General features: G+C 48.4%; 1 protein-coding gene and 1 long non-coding RNA gene across 3 annotated transcripts in view; both read right to left on the bottom strand.

Moving 5' to 3' along the window:
• ABHD2 (abhydrolase domain containing 2, acylglycerol lipase) overlaps positions 1 to 16,600 on the bottom strand; it is a 103,299-nt gene that overhangs the window by 28,387 nt on the left and 58,312 nt on the right. For both annotated transcript variants that reach the window (XM_058736613.1, XM_058736614.1), the window contains exons 4-5: positions 11,397 to 11,572; positions 7,791 to 7,958 (exon numbers count right to left, since the gene is read on the bottom strand). In XM_058736613.1, the coding sequence (XP_058592596.1) occupies positions 7,791 to 7,958; positions 11,397 to 11,572 (344 nt within the window). The remainder of the gene's footprint in view (positions 1 to 7,790; positions 7,959 to 11,396; positions 11,573 to 16,600) is intronic.
• Positions 5,118 to 7,782, bottom strand: LOC131516042 (uncharacterized). The gene is made up of 2 exons (XR_009263823.1): positions 6,383 to 7,782; positions 5,118 to 6,138 (listed from the first exon to the last, which is right to left on the bottom strand). It is a non-coding gene; the product is annotated as an uncharacterized LOC131516042 (long non-coding RNA).

The raw sequence follows: 16,600 nt of genomic DNA on the forward strand, positions 1-16,600 counted from the left end.
AAAAGAAATTTAATATTTTCTAGCTTAAAAAACGTATGAACTAGACCGCAACAGGTGGTGAGGAATTTTTTTTTTTTAAGAATGAAAATAATTTGGGGCGCCTGGGTGGCTCAGTTAAAGGTCCGACTCTTGATTCCGGCTCAGGTCATGATATCGCGGTTCATGAGATCAAGCTCCACCTTGGTCTCCGTGTGCCGACAGAGCAGAGCCTGCTTGGGATTCTCTCTCTCCTTCTTGCTCTGCCCCTCCCCCCCATGCCGTACTCTCCCTCTCTAAATAAATAAAAGGAATGAAAATAACTTTTAAAAGGCTGAAACAGAGCGAGAAGAGCACGAGCTACAATAAAAACACTTTGCCTACAGTGACTCTAAGAGCTGGCTGTGCACAGCACCCAGAAGAGCTGAGCTGGAGGTGGTGGCCCCACCCCAGGGTCACCACACCGGGTAAGGCACCAGCTCCGAAGGTTGTGCAGTTAGAAAGGCAGAACGGCATCCTTTGAGATCACCACAGGGGCCGGGCTGTTTCTGTACGCGGAGTCAGAACTTGCACCAGGCTCGAGACAGAAAGAATCTTCTGCTCAACGAGCATAGCTTCTCACACTGGTCTCACATGCAAAAGCTGACATGCGGTCAACGGCACGAAGCTGAGGCAGAGGAGAGCTCATTTAAGACTTCCGCCTTTTCTCCTCTAGGTCGGTTCACGGAAAACATACAGACAATAGTCATTGCCACTTACTGGTATTTGCTACACGCTTTTATACTGATGCCGACTTTCTCGACAACCTTCGTGAACCAGGCGTTCAAACCCCCACCTGCTGGGCTCTGAAACACAGGCTCTGTCCTTACGCAGGCATTTCCTGAGCATCTCTCTCTAAGTGATATGCTAGATGCGGGAGACTGATGTCACAACTCACAGGAAAATTGAAAAGCCACATCTGGTCCCTGTCCTTCCACGTTCACTGCTCGGACAGACTGTGGCCCTGTGCTCTTCCCACCTCATGGTGAGCAGTTCCTCACCAGCCCGGGAGCTCCACGAGGGCAGGTGCTGTGCCCACCACCTGTGTTCTCAGGGACGCTGGCCCCTCGGAAGCCTCTAGATGCTGGATGAACAAAAGAGGGGGGCCCAAACCTTCCAGGCCCTTTGCTGTGGCTCTGAGAAGCCCCTGGATGCACTTCTGCCTTACACCGAAAGTGTATGTGAGTGGGAATCCTTTCCTCACTCCCCAGCGTACCAGCAGGAGGCGGTCTGTCCCTCGGGCAGGCGATGTGGCTCATTGTTCAGAAGCATAAGCTTCCGGACGAGACGGAAGCTGGGTTTTCAACCCAGACCACCCACTGAGCAGCTCAGTGATCTGGAGCGAGTCAGGAAACCTCGCTGGGTTCCTCATCTGTAAAAGGGGGACGGCTGATTTAATACATCCCATCAAGGGCTTAGGACGGTGCCCGGCACACAGCAGCTGCCCTGTAAGTGACAGCGATTAATACAAACTGTAATGAGCACGGCCACCGCAGCGGGGCAATTTTTAAACACGCAGCTGTCTCCCTGCTCCCGTGCGGCCCTGATGAACCGTATCCTACACAGGACGGGCACGACCACAGAGGCAGTGCTGAGCCGGGGTTGAGAGCCACACGATCCGAAGGCTGGTTCCGTCACTTACTAGCCGTGTGACCCCGAGCCTGTGGAGGACACTAGCACCTCCCTCCAGACGTCAGCGACGGTCAGGAACACGTGCTCGGCGCGCCCCGGCACTCATCAGTGTGACATAAATGGGAACTGCTGTCACTCAGGATTGTCTTCAATGGCTTCAACCTTCAAAGGCAGCGTGAAGGATTCTAAGTCACGAGAACGCCTCAGTATCCATTTAGGAAATTCTTCTGTTCGGGAGAGATCTGTACTTAACAATTTCTAGTCCCATCAGCTCAAATGTCCAATGGCAAGGGACTCTGTTACATGGTCTGGAATGGAGTTAGTCTGTCACGCAGGGAAAGGTCTGCTACCGTTTTCTCAGAGACACCTGAGGGGGCGTGGGGGGGGTGTGGCGGTGAGCTGAGGAGGTAAAACTTCCTCCTAACACCCTCTTTAGATTTTCCTCCGGTCAAGATCAGTATTCACAGTGGCTTGATGGCCTGCCATCTGCTCAAGAGCGGCGCGGCCTGCGCAAGGGAAGGCTCACGTAGCCATCGGCGCATCTGTTTGAGACATGGTTTGCCACTCCAGCCCTACAAACTGTCACTTCATGTCCCTCACCTGGGTCCTCGTTCTAGGGCACTTTCTAGGCGCCAAGCAGGATTCTGGGCTTGGGGAATCACACCATAGAGCACAGAGACTGCTGGCCCCCATGGCAGGGACACTGAGAGGGACGGGATGAGGAGGCAAGGGCAGGCCACAAGGGCTCTCCAAGAAGAGACTAAATGTCGAGACCCGAATGACAAGAAGAAGCCGAGGGAAGACCCGAGAAGGGCCGTCCGGAGAGAGCATGGCCAGACCCCCCCCATCAGCAGCCCTCCCCCCAGTGCCTGGTGTCAGCATACTCTCTGCAGCTTGTCCTGGGATCCGGAGCCCCCTTCACATCACATCCAGCCTCCCACCCGCCCGAGGCCGACATGATGGGGGGCCTATGACAAGCGAAGGGAAGGAGATTTAAAAGAGGCTTAAGACGTCTCTCTGCTTTCTTTGACCTCTTCCACTGAAAAGTAGAGAAAGGAAAGAGAGCACGAGGGGCAGTAATATTTAAAGAAAATATGTAAAAGGTTTAAGAAACCTATTATCCAACTGCAATGTACAGGGACGGATTTGGCTCCTGAATCAAGCAACTAAAGGGGAAGAAAAACAAAGGAAGAAGCCAGTTGGGGAAAGTGAGGTGCTAATAAGGAATGTGGGTGTTTTAGGGGTGATGGTGGTATGATACGTTATTTTACGAGCCGAACCGTGTTGAAGTCCTAGCCCCCACTGCCTTAGGATGTGACTGTACTTGGAGGAAGGGCCTTTAAAGAAGTAATTAAGTTAAAACGGGGTCATTGGGAGGGGCCCTAATCCAACCTGACCGGTGTCTTTATAAGAAGAGGAGATTAGGACACCGACAGGGGGAGACACGGACATAAAGGCACAAGACAAGGAGAAGAACGCATGAGCTCAGAAGAAACCAAGCCTGCCCACACCTTGAACTTGGACTCCCGGCCTCCAGAACGATGAGAAAATAAATGTCTGTAGTTGAGGCCACCCAGACTATGGTATTTGTTATGGTAGTCCTAGCAAACTGAAACAGTTTACAGAGAGTCCGCGTATCTTAGCATCATCCGCTAAAATAGTCCCAGATGGAATGATGGGCTCTCTGGGACCAGCTCCAAAATAATCTTCGAGAGGAAGGAAAAGGCAGGAAGGGGGTGACGGGTGAAACAAGCCTGGCCATAAGTTTAGTAAATTGTTGAGGTCGAATGGTGGGCACACAGGGGTTTATTTGGATTCATTTTACTATCCTCTCTATTTTGTGTATTCTGACTAACTCTCAAAAAAAAGGTTTTTGAGAAACTGAAGAGGAAACCTATCTTGTAGGTCGTCCGCCTTTCCGGAAAACTACTGCGATCTAACAAACAATAGGAATTTGCTTCTAAAATTCTAATGAAACAAACTGTAACAGCAACAAATGAAAGGAAAGGGTTAACTGGCTTTGAGTAACTGTGTGTGTGTGGGGGGGGGGGGGGGCGGGGGGGTGGGGTGGGGACTGAGTTCTCCCTGGATGGACCGACTTCACCCCCGGGGATCTCCCTTGCTGAGATTCAGCTCACCAGCCCAGACACGCCATGCTCTGACCCATGTGACCTTGAGGACCTGTTCAAATGCTTTTCCTGGAAGAATCCTTCCTTCTACAACATGACAGCTTGCCTCTGGAGACAGGCTGGTTTCTTTCTTTCTTTCTTTCTTTCTTTCTTTCTTTCTTTCTTTCTTTCTTTCTTTCTTTCATTTTCTTTTTTAATGTTTATTTATTTTTGAGAGAGACAGAGACAGAGTGCGGGCGGGGAAGGGGCGGAGAGAGAGGGAGACACAGAATCCGAAGCAGGCTCCAGGCTCTGAGCTGTCAGCACAGAGCCCTATGCGGGGCTCGAACCCATGAACTGTGAGATCATGACCTGAGCCAAAGCCGGACGCTTAAAGGACTGAGCCACCCAGGCGCTCCCAGCTGGTTTCCCTTTGCTGCTGCCTCACCCATCACACTGTTGTAGGATTGTTTACCAATAGTCTCATCTCTTCCTATGGAACTTTATCTGGGCCACAGACAGGCTGATCCCTCCCTCGCTCGTGTTAACAGATCTTCAAGTATTTGAAAAAAAGAATAAACCAAACATTTAATAAATGGTTACGACGTGTCGGGCACTCGACTGCCTGCTAAGTCCTCAGGAGCCCATGTTCAACTGTAAAACTGGAAGCCCCGTTTTGCTGTTGAAGAATCTGGAAGTGAGGTTAGAGAGCTGCTCCAGGCCACAGCAGGCAGCGGCAGGGCCGCTCTGTGACCACGCGGAGCACGGAGCCTACTCTTCTCGGCTCCTTCAGCCCATCTCCCGGCTTGTGTGCGAATGTCTCCTGACCCAGTGTCCTTTCCCGACGGCCCCTGGCACGGCACCCCCGGGGGCAGGGGCCCGGACCACCCACACCCAGCTCTTCTACCAGCTCTTGCGTGATCCCGGCCCCTGGGGCCGCCAGACCCAGGCTCTCCTCTCCGCTCTCCTACCGCCTGGCTCTGTGCCTTGCCCGAATTACTTAACCTCTCTGCGCCACAGGATGCCTTTTCATCACAATTTTGCTAAGTGCCTCCCTGGTTGCTGTGGAGATCAGAGGGATTACATCTGTGTGAGATATCAGCACTGGGTCCCGCACGCAGTAAGTGCCCCCGCTGGCATTTCTGGTCTTGTTTTTGGCACACTGTTGCTGTTAGCGCTCCCCAGTCTGCCTCTGTCTGGGGTCCTGAGGTCACACCATGCCTCCCCATCTTCACCTTGTATAGACGGATTTTTATATCCAAGCACGGGACCTTATAACCATTCCCCGTCATTCTCATTTTTGTTAGGTTCTGCCCATTCGGAAAAAAAATTTGCTTCATGTTTATTCATTTTTGAGAGAGAGAGACAGACAGACAGACAGACAGGGGAAGGGCAGAGAGAGGGAGACACAGAATCGGAAGCAGGCTCCAGGCTCTGAGCTGTCAGCACAGAGCCCGACTCCGGGCTCTAACTCACAAACCGTGAGATCATGACCTGAGCCGAAGTCGGACGCCCAACCGACTGAGCCACCCAGGCGCCCCACTGCCATTTTTTAAAAAGAGAACTGGTTTTATCTTTTTTTTTTTTTTTTTGAGAGAGGGAGGTGTAAGCGAGGGCAGAAGGAGGGGGAGGGAGAGAATCCCAAGCAGGCTCCATTCTCAGCACAGAGTTGGTTGGACGAGGGGCTCGATCTCACAACTGTGAGATCATGACCTGAGCCAAAATCAAGGGTCAAGGGTCGAACGCTTAACTGACTGAGCCACCCAGGCGCCCCAGATTTTGCCATTTCTGCTTTTTGGATGCAATCCTGTCTCCCACACACTCGCTATTCTCCATGTGCCTGAGTTATCTGTAAATCTGGACCTTCACCTATATCTTCAAGCCACTGACCAAACTGTTGAACGGAAGAGTCTGTAACACAGTGTGCTTAGTTGTGGGAGTGAGTGCAGAGAAGCAGCGGGGCACAAGGCACCCGGGCTTGCACAGAGCAGGTGCACCCTTACACATCACCAGAAGCAGCATAAACCAGAGCAAACTCGCTAAGAGGACCATCTGACAAGATGTACAAATACACATAAAAAATGTGGACTCTGAGATTCTACTCTTGGAAATTTAATCCAAAATAATCATTAAAGAGAAAAAAAATTCTACGCGAAAGATATTTATAGTATCATCATTTAAAAAAACTCGAGGGGCGCCTGGGTGGCTCGGTCAGTTGAGCATCTGGCTTCGGCTCAGATCGTGATCTCACAGTTTGTGAGTTCGAGCCCTGCGTCGGGTTTGTTGCAGTCAGCGCAGAGCCCTCTTTCAGATCCTCTGTCCCCGTTTCTCTCTGTCCCTCCTCTGTTCTCAATCTCTCTAAAAAATGAGTAAACAGGGGCGCCTGGGTGGCGCAGTCGGTTAAGCGTCCGACTTCAGCCAGGTCACGATCTCGCGGTCCGTGAGTTCGAGCCCCGCGTCAGGCTCTGGGCTGATGGCTCGGAGCCTGGAGCCCGTTTCAGATTCTGTGTCTCCCTCTCTCTCTGACCCTTCCCCGTTCATGCTCTGTCCCTCTCTGTCTCAAAAATAAATAAATGTTAAAAAAAAAAAAAAAAATTAAAAAAAAAAAAATGAGTAAACATTAAAACATTGTTTTAAAAAAATGCTGAAAAACTCTAAGTATACTAAAGGGACTACAGAGAGGAACAGTTACATAAACTATGAGGGAAGCTCTTACAAAGATCAAATGTAATGACTGTGCACCTGTTAGCAAATACAAGATTATTTAAATTAGGTCACCTTACATATACACACCTTGATTGCGACTACATAAAAACTATGTACCCAGATAAAAGAATGGGAAAGTTAAAAAATAGAAAATTACAATTATGGTGAGATTATATTTATTTATCACTATTCTTTTTTAATGTTTAATTTTGAGAGAGAGAGTACAAGGGAGGGAGGCGCAGAGAGAGAGGGGGACAGAGGATCTGAAGCAGGTTCTGCGCAGACAGCAGCGAGCCCCGTGTGGGGCTCGAACTCATGAACAGTGAGATCGTGACCTGAGCTGAGGTTGGACACTGAACCAACTGAGCCACCCAGGTGCCCCAGTTATGGTGAGATTATAGATGCGATTTTCAATTGTTTCCCATTAAAACACACGATAATTTATTTGGGTATAAACAACCCCGTTTGCACATGCTTAAACACATACTTTGTGGTTTTTTTTTTAGTTTAAAAAATTTTTCTTTAAGTTTTATTTATTTGTTTTGAGACAGTGAAAGTGGGAGAGGGGTAGAGAATCCCAAGCAGGCTCCACGCTGCCAGCGCAGAGCCCGACGTGGGGCTGGAACTCATGAAACCATGAGATCACGACCAGAGCCAAAACCAAGAGTGGGACGTTTAATTGACGGAGCCATCCAAGAGCCCCTATACTCTATGTTTATTATTTATGTGTACATCTACAACATGAAGGGAAACTCAAATAAGAATCAAGAACCGGGGCAGTCCAGAAGACAGAACCTTGGCTAATGCAAGACTTCAACCAAAGGCCAGAAGCCTTTGTCTGAGTGTGAGAACCAGTTCCTGTCTTCAAGGACCTTGGGATCCCATGAGTTGTCGGTGTGCCAGATTCCCTTCTCACGGTCGTGCGTGTGCCTTACCTCAGCCCTGGCACGCCAGTCACCAGAGTCCTGAGGAACGAGCGTGAGGATGCGACCGTGGGCAAGGGCATTGGCCGTCCAGCTCCTGGCCCTGCTCTGACACTGGCCAGCAGGGGACCTGGGGCAAAACCTTCCCCTGTGAGTTTCGCTCTCTGTCTCTAGAAGGCAGGATGAGATGGGGGTGGCTACGGTGCCCATCTGAGAGGCTGATGTGAAGCGTGGCATCGTGAATGCCCAGTCCAAGCTGGCTGCCTTATCACCATGTGCCCCACTGCCGCTCGCAGACGGGCATAAATTCTGCACTTAGCAAGGTAAAGCTAGTTAAGCAGTTAACGGCACACTCGGAGTGCGAACAGCAGTAAGGGGGCCTCCAGTTGGCCGTGCCCGTACTTACCATAGGTGAACATGCGTGGTGAGGTCAGCTCAATGTTGGGCAAGGCGCCCAGGTGGTTGAGCACGGCGCACCGGTAGCCATTTTTCTGCGCGTAGTCGACAAAGGTGCGGATGTACTGCTTCTCGCTGTGATTGGCGATTCCAGGGCAGATGACCATGGTAATGTCATCTACAGGGTGAAGAAAGAGAGCCCGACACATCCAGTAAACGGTGAGGATAAATGGCCACCATTACACATCCCTGGCTGAGAAAACAGCAGGAGGGAACTTCGCGTTGAATTTCACGCACTTCTCTGGGAAGAGGAGCCTTCCCTTCGAGCTGGAGTTGTCTACACCAGTGCTTCTCACACTATTTATGCCGAAGGGTCAGTTTTTAAAATTTCCGACCGTGGACAGATACTTTTGAAAACTAGGATACAAATCAATCACCGGAAAGACAAGATGAAAAAAAAAATTTAAATCTCCATTTCTTATTATTAGATTCGACAGATAAAAAGCTTCTCTGCTACATTGTTGTACAAGTTCCCAAATCTCACTCTCAATTTCTGTCCGAAAGCCTGCATGAATGGTGGAATGAATGAATAGAAAAGTAAAAAGCAGTATCCGCACAGACTTCTCTGATCAAGGAATTTTACTTCCAGGTGTTTATCCTACAGATATACCTGTACGTTGGGAAAACAAGGTCCATACCGTATCGGTGATAATGGCAAAAGACTGAACACAACCTAAATGCCAAGCAACAGGGGTCTGGTTGAATAAATTGTTGCATATCCAAGTGATGAAATATTATGTAGCCCTTAAAAATGATGAGAGCCGTCTTTACATATACTGATGGGGCAAGCTCTCCAATGCATATTAAGTGGGAAAAAAGCAAGGTGCAGAAAACGGTTATGATAACGCTGCCGTCTGTGTGGAGGAAAAAAAGACATCTATGTTTATCAATGCATCCACTAGCTCTGGAGTCATACGTAAGAAACCTAACAGTGGGGGGGCGCCTGGGTGGCGCAGTCGGTTAAGCGTCCGACTTCAGCCAGGTCACGATCTCGCGGTCCGTGAGTTCGAGCCCCGCGTCGGGCTCTGGGCTGATGGCTCGGAGCCTGGAGCCTGTTTCCGATTCTGTGTCTCCTTCTCTCTCTGCCCCTCTCCCGCCCGTTCATGCTCTGTCTCTCTGTCCCAAAAATAAAAAAATTAAAAAAAAAAAAAAAAAAAAGAAACCTAACAGTGGGTACCACTGGGGAGGGCCCTGGGGCGGGGGTACAAGGGTGGAAGAGAGACTTATACTTTCTCTGTGTATCTTATAGGTGCCTTTTGGATCTTCTATCATGAGCATGAATTACCCACTTGAAAACATGAATACCCAGTCTCCCTTTATTTTTAAGAAAATTTTTGCATAGTGTTCCTTTATTTATTTATTTTATTTATTTATTTATTTTTTTAAATGTTTTTATTTATTTTTGAGACAGGCAGAGACAGAGCATGAACAGGGGAGGGTCAGAGAGAGGGAGACACAGAATCTGAAACAGGCTCCAGGCTCCAGGCTCCGAGCTGTCAGCACAGAGCCCGACGCGGGGCTCGAACTCACATACCGCGAGATCATGACCTGAGCCGAAGTCGGCCGCCTAACCGACTGAGCCACCCAGGCGCCCCATGCATAGTGTTCCTTTAAAAGGAAAGTGGTATCTAGGGTATCAAGTCTGATCATAAATGTCCCTTCCAAAAGTTAAGATAAAAACAACTTTTAAATTCTTCTTGAATACGCAGAACTTTACAGACATGACCTAGCAGCTCCAGCTCTCGGACTCTTGCCTCAAATTTCATGGTTAACGGTGCTCACCATAGAATTACGTACAGTAAGAAAACTGTGAACTCCACAGTGGATGAATCATTAAACGGTGGCATGACCATATTGTAGAATATTAATCGTTCAGATCATGGTTTTGAAGACTTTTAGGCTTTGAACGACAGGAGAAACATATAACATAATGAATGGATAATCGTTCAGACTTTGGAAAAACAGCGCATTTGAACTGGAAGGAAACACAATGCCAACAACAGAATTCTGGGTGGTGGGATTCTAGGTGGTGCTTATTTTCTTTTTAAAATATTCCTATGTTATCTAAATTTTCCAAAATGAGTTTTTATCCCTTTTGTAGCCAGGAAAAAAAAAATCATGGAAAAGAAAAAAAAAAAAAAAGGGCTGCTATTTCCTAGAGCATCTCTTGGACACGCATACGGAACCACCTTTATCCGTCCCCTTTTGGGGACGGGGGGTGATACACAGGAATGAGTAAACAAAACATCAAAGGTTTTCCCTTTTCAATTTTCCGTGTTGGTCCTGGGAGGAAGAACAGAGTGGTGAAATCAAATTTTGTGCTTTACTGGTAGGAGCGAGAGCATTAGAAGCAAGAGAAAAAAGCATTTGATGGTACGGCGGAGAAATAAATATCTGAACGATGAGCTATGAGATGTGTACACACAATGGGGACTCCTAACCCATTCATTTATTCATTCCTTCTGGGACTGCTGAGTGGGAGGCTGCCGCTCGGGGCTCGGACCCCATAAGGTGACAGAGTGGCAGGTGCCGCGGAGAACTAAAGCAGGAAGGTGTGGTGCATTTACACGGGAAGGAAACAGCAGCGAGGGGAGGTGGGGGCCGTCCCCCTGGGGAGGGGACATCTGAGGTGAGACCTGAATGACAAGAAGGAGACGGCCACGGGGAGGGAGGTCTGGGGACGAGTATTCCAGACAAAGGGAACATAAACTAAAGCTTCGTCGCTGGCTAGTCAGCGGTTCCGGTTACTACGAATAACTCAGTGCTTTAACACGTTTACTGCAATTTACTCACAAATAGTCACCGAGCTCCTAAAAAACACTAGGTGCCTTGTGTACTTCAGAACTCAAAAGAACTCTCTCCCGGGAGGAGCAGCCGTCAAAGGAAGCCACCATGCTAACATGAGTCCTCATCGTGGACCCTTTCCGATGGGTCCCTACTCGGGGGCTGGACCGAGCAATGCCAAATTCTAGCAGCAGTGGCAGTTGGAGTGGCTTCTGACAGACGGGTATCCCACACCCTTGCATAAATGGACCTCAATGTGGCTTTTTGTCCGTGGAAAGCTAAGCAGAGGGCACCTGAGAGCCTGTTATGTGCGAGTACCCAACAAATAAGACCAGCCTGTACTGCATCTCTGAGCCTCAGTTTCCTCATCCATAAAGTAAGGATAACAAGGTACCAACCTTGTTGCCAGGGTTAAGCGAGATTCCAGGATATTTAAAGCACTTAGAAGAGTCTAGCTTTTATTGCTGTCATCAAACCAGAGGCGTGGTCCTGGGGGGCCTGGGCTCCAAGTTCTCCCTCGACCCCTTACACCCAGCTTCTGTATTTCGCAAGCGGATTCACAAACTACTCAACAATGTTCTCTGACGGGCCCTGCGTGGTGAGTTGCAAGCATGAGACAAGAGCTAATCCCTGCGGTCGCTCCGAAGTGATGGACCTCAGGGGACTTCCTAGCAGCCCCCAGGTGTGACGGTGACTTGCTGGCATGAGGATCTCCACCGCGCTCCCTCACTGGCCGGTGTGATGGCCCAATCACAGACCCACGCTAGCTCACCTCCAACACAGTGCTCAGCCAAGGGCTCAAAGAGGTCGAAGGTCGAAGTGGCTCCGTCGGACATGGTGATGAACTTCCGGTGCCCATACGGGTGTGGCGACCTCACCCTTCCCATCTTCCCATACAAGGCTGTTTGGATGTGTCCACTTTTCCCCCAGATCAACGGTGGGATGTATCTAAGAAAGAAGGAGAGGAGAGGTCAATTTTCCCCACATTCCTTGAACAATGCGTGGAGAAATTTTTGAGCAGGTCTTTCAACCTATTTAAGTTTTTTTCCAGACAAATTCTCTATACTAAGGATACATGAGACCTTCTTTAAAAGTTTTTTTTTTTTTTAATGTTTTATTTATTTTTGAGACGGAGAGAGACAGAGCATGAGCGGGAGAGCAACAGAGAGAGAGGGAGACACAGAATCTGAAGCAGACTGCAGGCTCCGAGCTGTCAGCACAGAGCCCGATGCGGGGCTCGAACCCACGAACCGTGAGATCATGACCTGTGCCGAAGTCGGCCGCTTAACTGACTGAGCCACCCAGGTGCCCCAAGATTTTCTTTTTTCTTTCTTTTAAAATTTTTTAAAAATGTTTTTATTTTTAGGGAGAGAGAGACAGAGTGCGAACAGAGGGGCAGAGAGAGAGGGAGACACAAAATCCGAAGCAGGCTCCAGGCTCTGAGCTGTCGGCACAGACTTATGGACTGTGAGATCATGACCTGAGCTGAAGTCAGACGCTCAACCGAGACACCCAGGCACCCCCCCCAAGACTTTCTTTACCTTATATCCTTGCCACGATTTACCTCTTTTGCCCATTTATTAATACATCCTGCATCAGATTAGCTCTAGGAATCACCAGGACATGCTTACGTAGACAGGATTTCAAATTTACAGTGTTAAGGAATTCAATATGGGTTATTTCTCTAATGCACGTTAAAAAGAAAATAAGTAATACGTTTTGAACACATGCTAATTGACAGGGTTAGCCTCATTCTCAAACGGGCCCAGGGACTAATGCACACGAATGCACACTGCCTACACTCACTAATGTTCACTTCTTTGCCTTCCCCTAATAAGACAGGCCACAGCTACGGTGGTCACCCCACCAGCCAAACTGCTGCTCTCTGTTACACTGGGAAGGACTGCAAGCTTTCCTAAGAGCCTATAGGTGTCTCGTGCGTGCGTTATCGGGGGCACTGTGTGCCCTGGAGAATGAGCTGGAAGGGCAGAGCAGTGTAAGTATCGGGTTAAATGAAGGATGAAGGCTTATCAGCCTACGTCATGACGCCACCCTAACAACTGTCCTTCGTGAAAACACGTGAAAACAGTGACTCTGGTCTCTGGGAGTAAATGCAAAAACCACACACTAGTTAATTACCAGGAAAGCAAGGTGCTCCTGGTTACAACTAAGAAATGATTCACAACCACAGCGTAAGGATGGTTCCCTTTACCGAAGCTGCCACTGGTTTCTCCTTCACGGCTTTGAGCCCAGGCATGGTGCTTGGCCAGGATTTGTGTTCTATATAGAATCACAGAACATAAAACACGGTAATAACGTCCATCCTTCATCTCTGTATGATCTCACAGTGGTGAGCATTTTACTAAGGGTTTGCCTTAAACTATTTCCCAATTCATGCCTAGCTTCTCTATCACACCAGGTGATCCTAAAAGCCCTCCTTAAATGAAACCAGATTTGCTTTTTCTGTTTTGAATTCGTTAAGTCAGAAATTTAAGAGAAGTGACGCTATCACCCTACGCAAGCCAGTTCCCACACGTACTTCCTCTGGGAGGGTGGGGAGGAAAGAGTATTTTAAGACCTAAGGACATGAAGCCATTTGCCAGCATGACACCACAGGTGCAAATCTTAGTGCAGAGGCTACGGCATTTGGAAAGCAGACAGAAGCATTTATAAGAGATGAGTGGATTATGACAGCAACGAAAAGCAAGCTTATAAAAATAACGTCAACTGGACAACTCAGCATGACACGAGATTTAGATATGCAATTTATAAAGGGTTTCAAGACGACCAACTTGAACAATAAGTTATACATGGGGGGGAGAGGAGTGATCCAAGAAACCAAATTCCTGGTCGCTCCCAGAGGAAAGTTCAAAGAAAACTTAGTTTATAATACAAATTTAAAATAGAATTGTGCGAGGTTAACAGGTCAGAAGAATGGGTTACATTTCACATACCTATCTTCTGATCTGGTTTAGAATATAGTATAATCCCAGCACATGACAAAAAGAATAAGATAAAATTTTCTCTTGGCTGTTCACAGATGGCCCACATCATGATGACACGGGTGGTCATCCTGATGCTGTGCTCCTGATTCAGGGTCACGTTACCTCTCTGAGGTGGCCTCCAGCCTCTACTCTCGTCCCCACTTACTCCAGCATCCACCTGCCAGCGGAGGAGGGAAAACAAAATATGTAAACCTGGCCAGCCTCGTCTACTGCGTGGGTCCTAACTTGGCCTAGGAGGCCCGCCGTGCCTGTCTGCTTACGCCTTTCAGTGTAAGTTCCGATAAACCTGAGCCACGGGCCCGGCTCCACTCCAAAGAGGCAGAGCTTGTGCTGAGCTATTTTCATCCCAAATGCCAAGCTGTTTCTTCTGCCTGGAATACGCTCCTTTTCTCCTTGCACACCCGTTGCTTTCCTCACCAGCTACAATTTGTTTTTCTTTTCTTTTTTAATTTTCTTTTAATGTTTTTATTTATTTTTGAGACAGAGAGACAGAGCATGAGCAGGGGAGGGGCAGAGAGAGAGGAAGACACAGCATCCAAAGCAGGCTCCAGGTTCTGAGCTGTCAGCACAGAGCCTGACACGGGGCTCGAACTTACAGACTGTGAGATCATGACCTGAGCTGAAGTCGGACGCTTAACCGACTGAGCCCCCCAGGCGCCCCTACTATTTGTTTTTCAAGACTCACTTCCAATCAGGTCGCTGGGGGAGCTGCCCTTCTCTGTGCCTCCTGGCGAAGCACCCTGAGCAGAGCTCTGTCCTGGCGTCCAGGAGGCTCGACTGATATCAGGGCTCTTTACTGGCACATTCCTCCCCACCACCTGCAGGAGCCAGGCTTAGAAATCGTTGTGCCCATCCCCAGGGTGCTTCATACCCTAAGCATTTGGAAGGGCTGCCGAATGAATAGCGTACAGACCCACTTAGTGAATCTGAGAAGAAACAGATGTACTTAAAAAAATGATATGCACCATAATTATGGCAGTTGGACTGCAGCATGGGTGGTGCTTGGTGACTGTCCCCTTCCCAGGCCATCTGGCAGCATTCTCAGACCAGGCTGGGAGAAAATCCTGAAGGTGTGCATGTGCGTATACGTGCGTATGTGCACGCGTGTGCGTGAGAATAAGTGACCGCCTCGGGATCACTCGGGACTTTCTCACTTCAGCGTAAGGTCAGTTGTGCACAGTAGACGTTTCACAGTCTTTAATTCTACCACCATAGCATCTACTGATAAAGCACTGTTTTTAATTAGCTTCACAATAACACAACACCGGAGTTTACGAAATCGGACGTTTAGACAGCCCCGTTTTGCTGTGTGTTTTCCTCTGTTTACAGAAGTCATCCACAGATCACACGAAAAAACGAAAAAAAAAAAAACCCACAAAAAACCGAAAAACTGGAATGGGTATAACTAGTTACGTGGTTTCGGTCAAGCAGGAAATGTGGACCAAGACAAGACTATTTTGAAAGTCACATAAACACGTAAGCAAGCACTTAAGAGACACTGCTGAAGTGTACAAGGAGGAAGCTGCTTTATTCTAACTACCTTTGTGATAGTGGATCTGAGAATATAGCTGCCAGTGACCCCACCTATCCCCAGGCCCTTGAGCCACTCTCCCCATCGGGGCGCCCCCTCCAGGAGTCTGGGCTGGCCTAGGACTAGTTTAGGCTGGTAGAACGTGGTAGGACGGCCGCTGTGCAGGGCTGGGGCTGGCCCTTCAAAGAGAAGCCTGGCAGTTTCTGCTTTCACCTCCTTGGAAGCCTGGCGCCATGTTGTAAAGGAGCCAGGGCTCGAATACCCAGTGAGTAGAGGCAACACGGAGGGCGTCTAGAAGATGCGACACAGAACCGAGTGCTGCGTGCGTTTAAAACTCAGAGCAGCACCGTACCGCCTTCCGAAACAGATGGACCAATTTCTCATTTCCAACCGTTATGCACGCAAGTGCCTCTCTCCCTCACCCTCATCAATAACTAGCTTTGTCAATCTTTGACATTTGGGCCACCCTGATGGGCCAAAAAATGGGTATTTAACTTCAACTTGTGTTTCTTAAGGCTGATCCAATCTATGGAAAACAAGTTTCTTATCTGAATTTGCATTTTCCTGATCCATATGTTTATTAGTCATTCACATCTCTCTTACGTAAACTGTACCCTTTGTCCATTTTTCTGTTACATTTTTATCTTTTTCCAATCCATTCATAGGTACTGTTCTTGTCACCCCTGCACGTCATTGTCTATTTTATGTTGCAAGCGCTTTCTCCCAATTTATAGTATATTTCAATTTTATCACTTATCTTACATAACTTTCATATTTTGTGGTTAAATTTGTTCGGTTTCTTTCTTTTTTTTTTTTTTTAACGTAGGCTCCACACCCAGCCTGAAGTTCAACATAGGGATTGAACTCACAACCCTGAGGTCATGAGTCAGTGCTTAACTGACTAAGCCCCTCCGATGGGCCTAAGATTTTTGTTTAAAAAAAAATTTAAAAAAAAAAAAATTTTTTTTTTATTTTAACGTTTTTTATTTATTTTTGGGACAGAGAGAGACAGAGCATGAACGGGGGAGGGGCAGAGAGAGAGGGAGACACAGAATCGGAAACAGGCTCCAGGCTCCGAGCCATCAGCCCAGAGCCTGACGCGGGGCTCGAACTCACGGAGCGCGAGATTGTGACCTGGCTGAAGTTGGACGCTTAACCGACTGCACCACCCAGGCGCCCCTAAAAAAAATTTTTTTTAATGTTTATTTATTTTTGAGACAGAGAGAGACACAGCATGAGCGGGGGAGGGGCAGAGGGAGAAAGAGACACAGAATCCCAAGCAGACTCCAGGCTCCGAGCTGTCAGCGCAGAGCCCGACGCGGGGTTCGAACTCGTCAACTGGGAGATCATGACCTGAGCTGAAGTCGGACGCTCAACCGACTGAACCACCCAAGCGCCCCTGATTTTTGTCTTTAAAGTAATCTCTACACCTTACGTGGG

This window comes from Neofelis nebulosa, chromosome 7 (assembly GCF_028018385.1).
Source record: "Neofelis nebulosa isolate mNeoNeb1 chromosome 7, mNeoNeb1.pri, whole genome shotgun sequence".
Classification (NCBI taxonomy): Eukaryota; Metazoa; Chordata; class Mammalia; order Carnivora; family Felidae; genus Neofelis; species Neofelis nebulosa.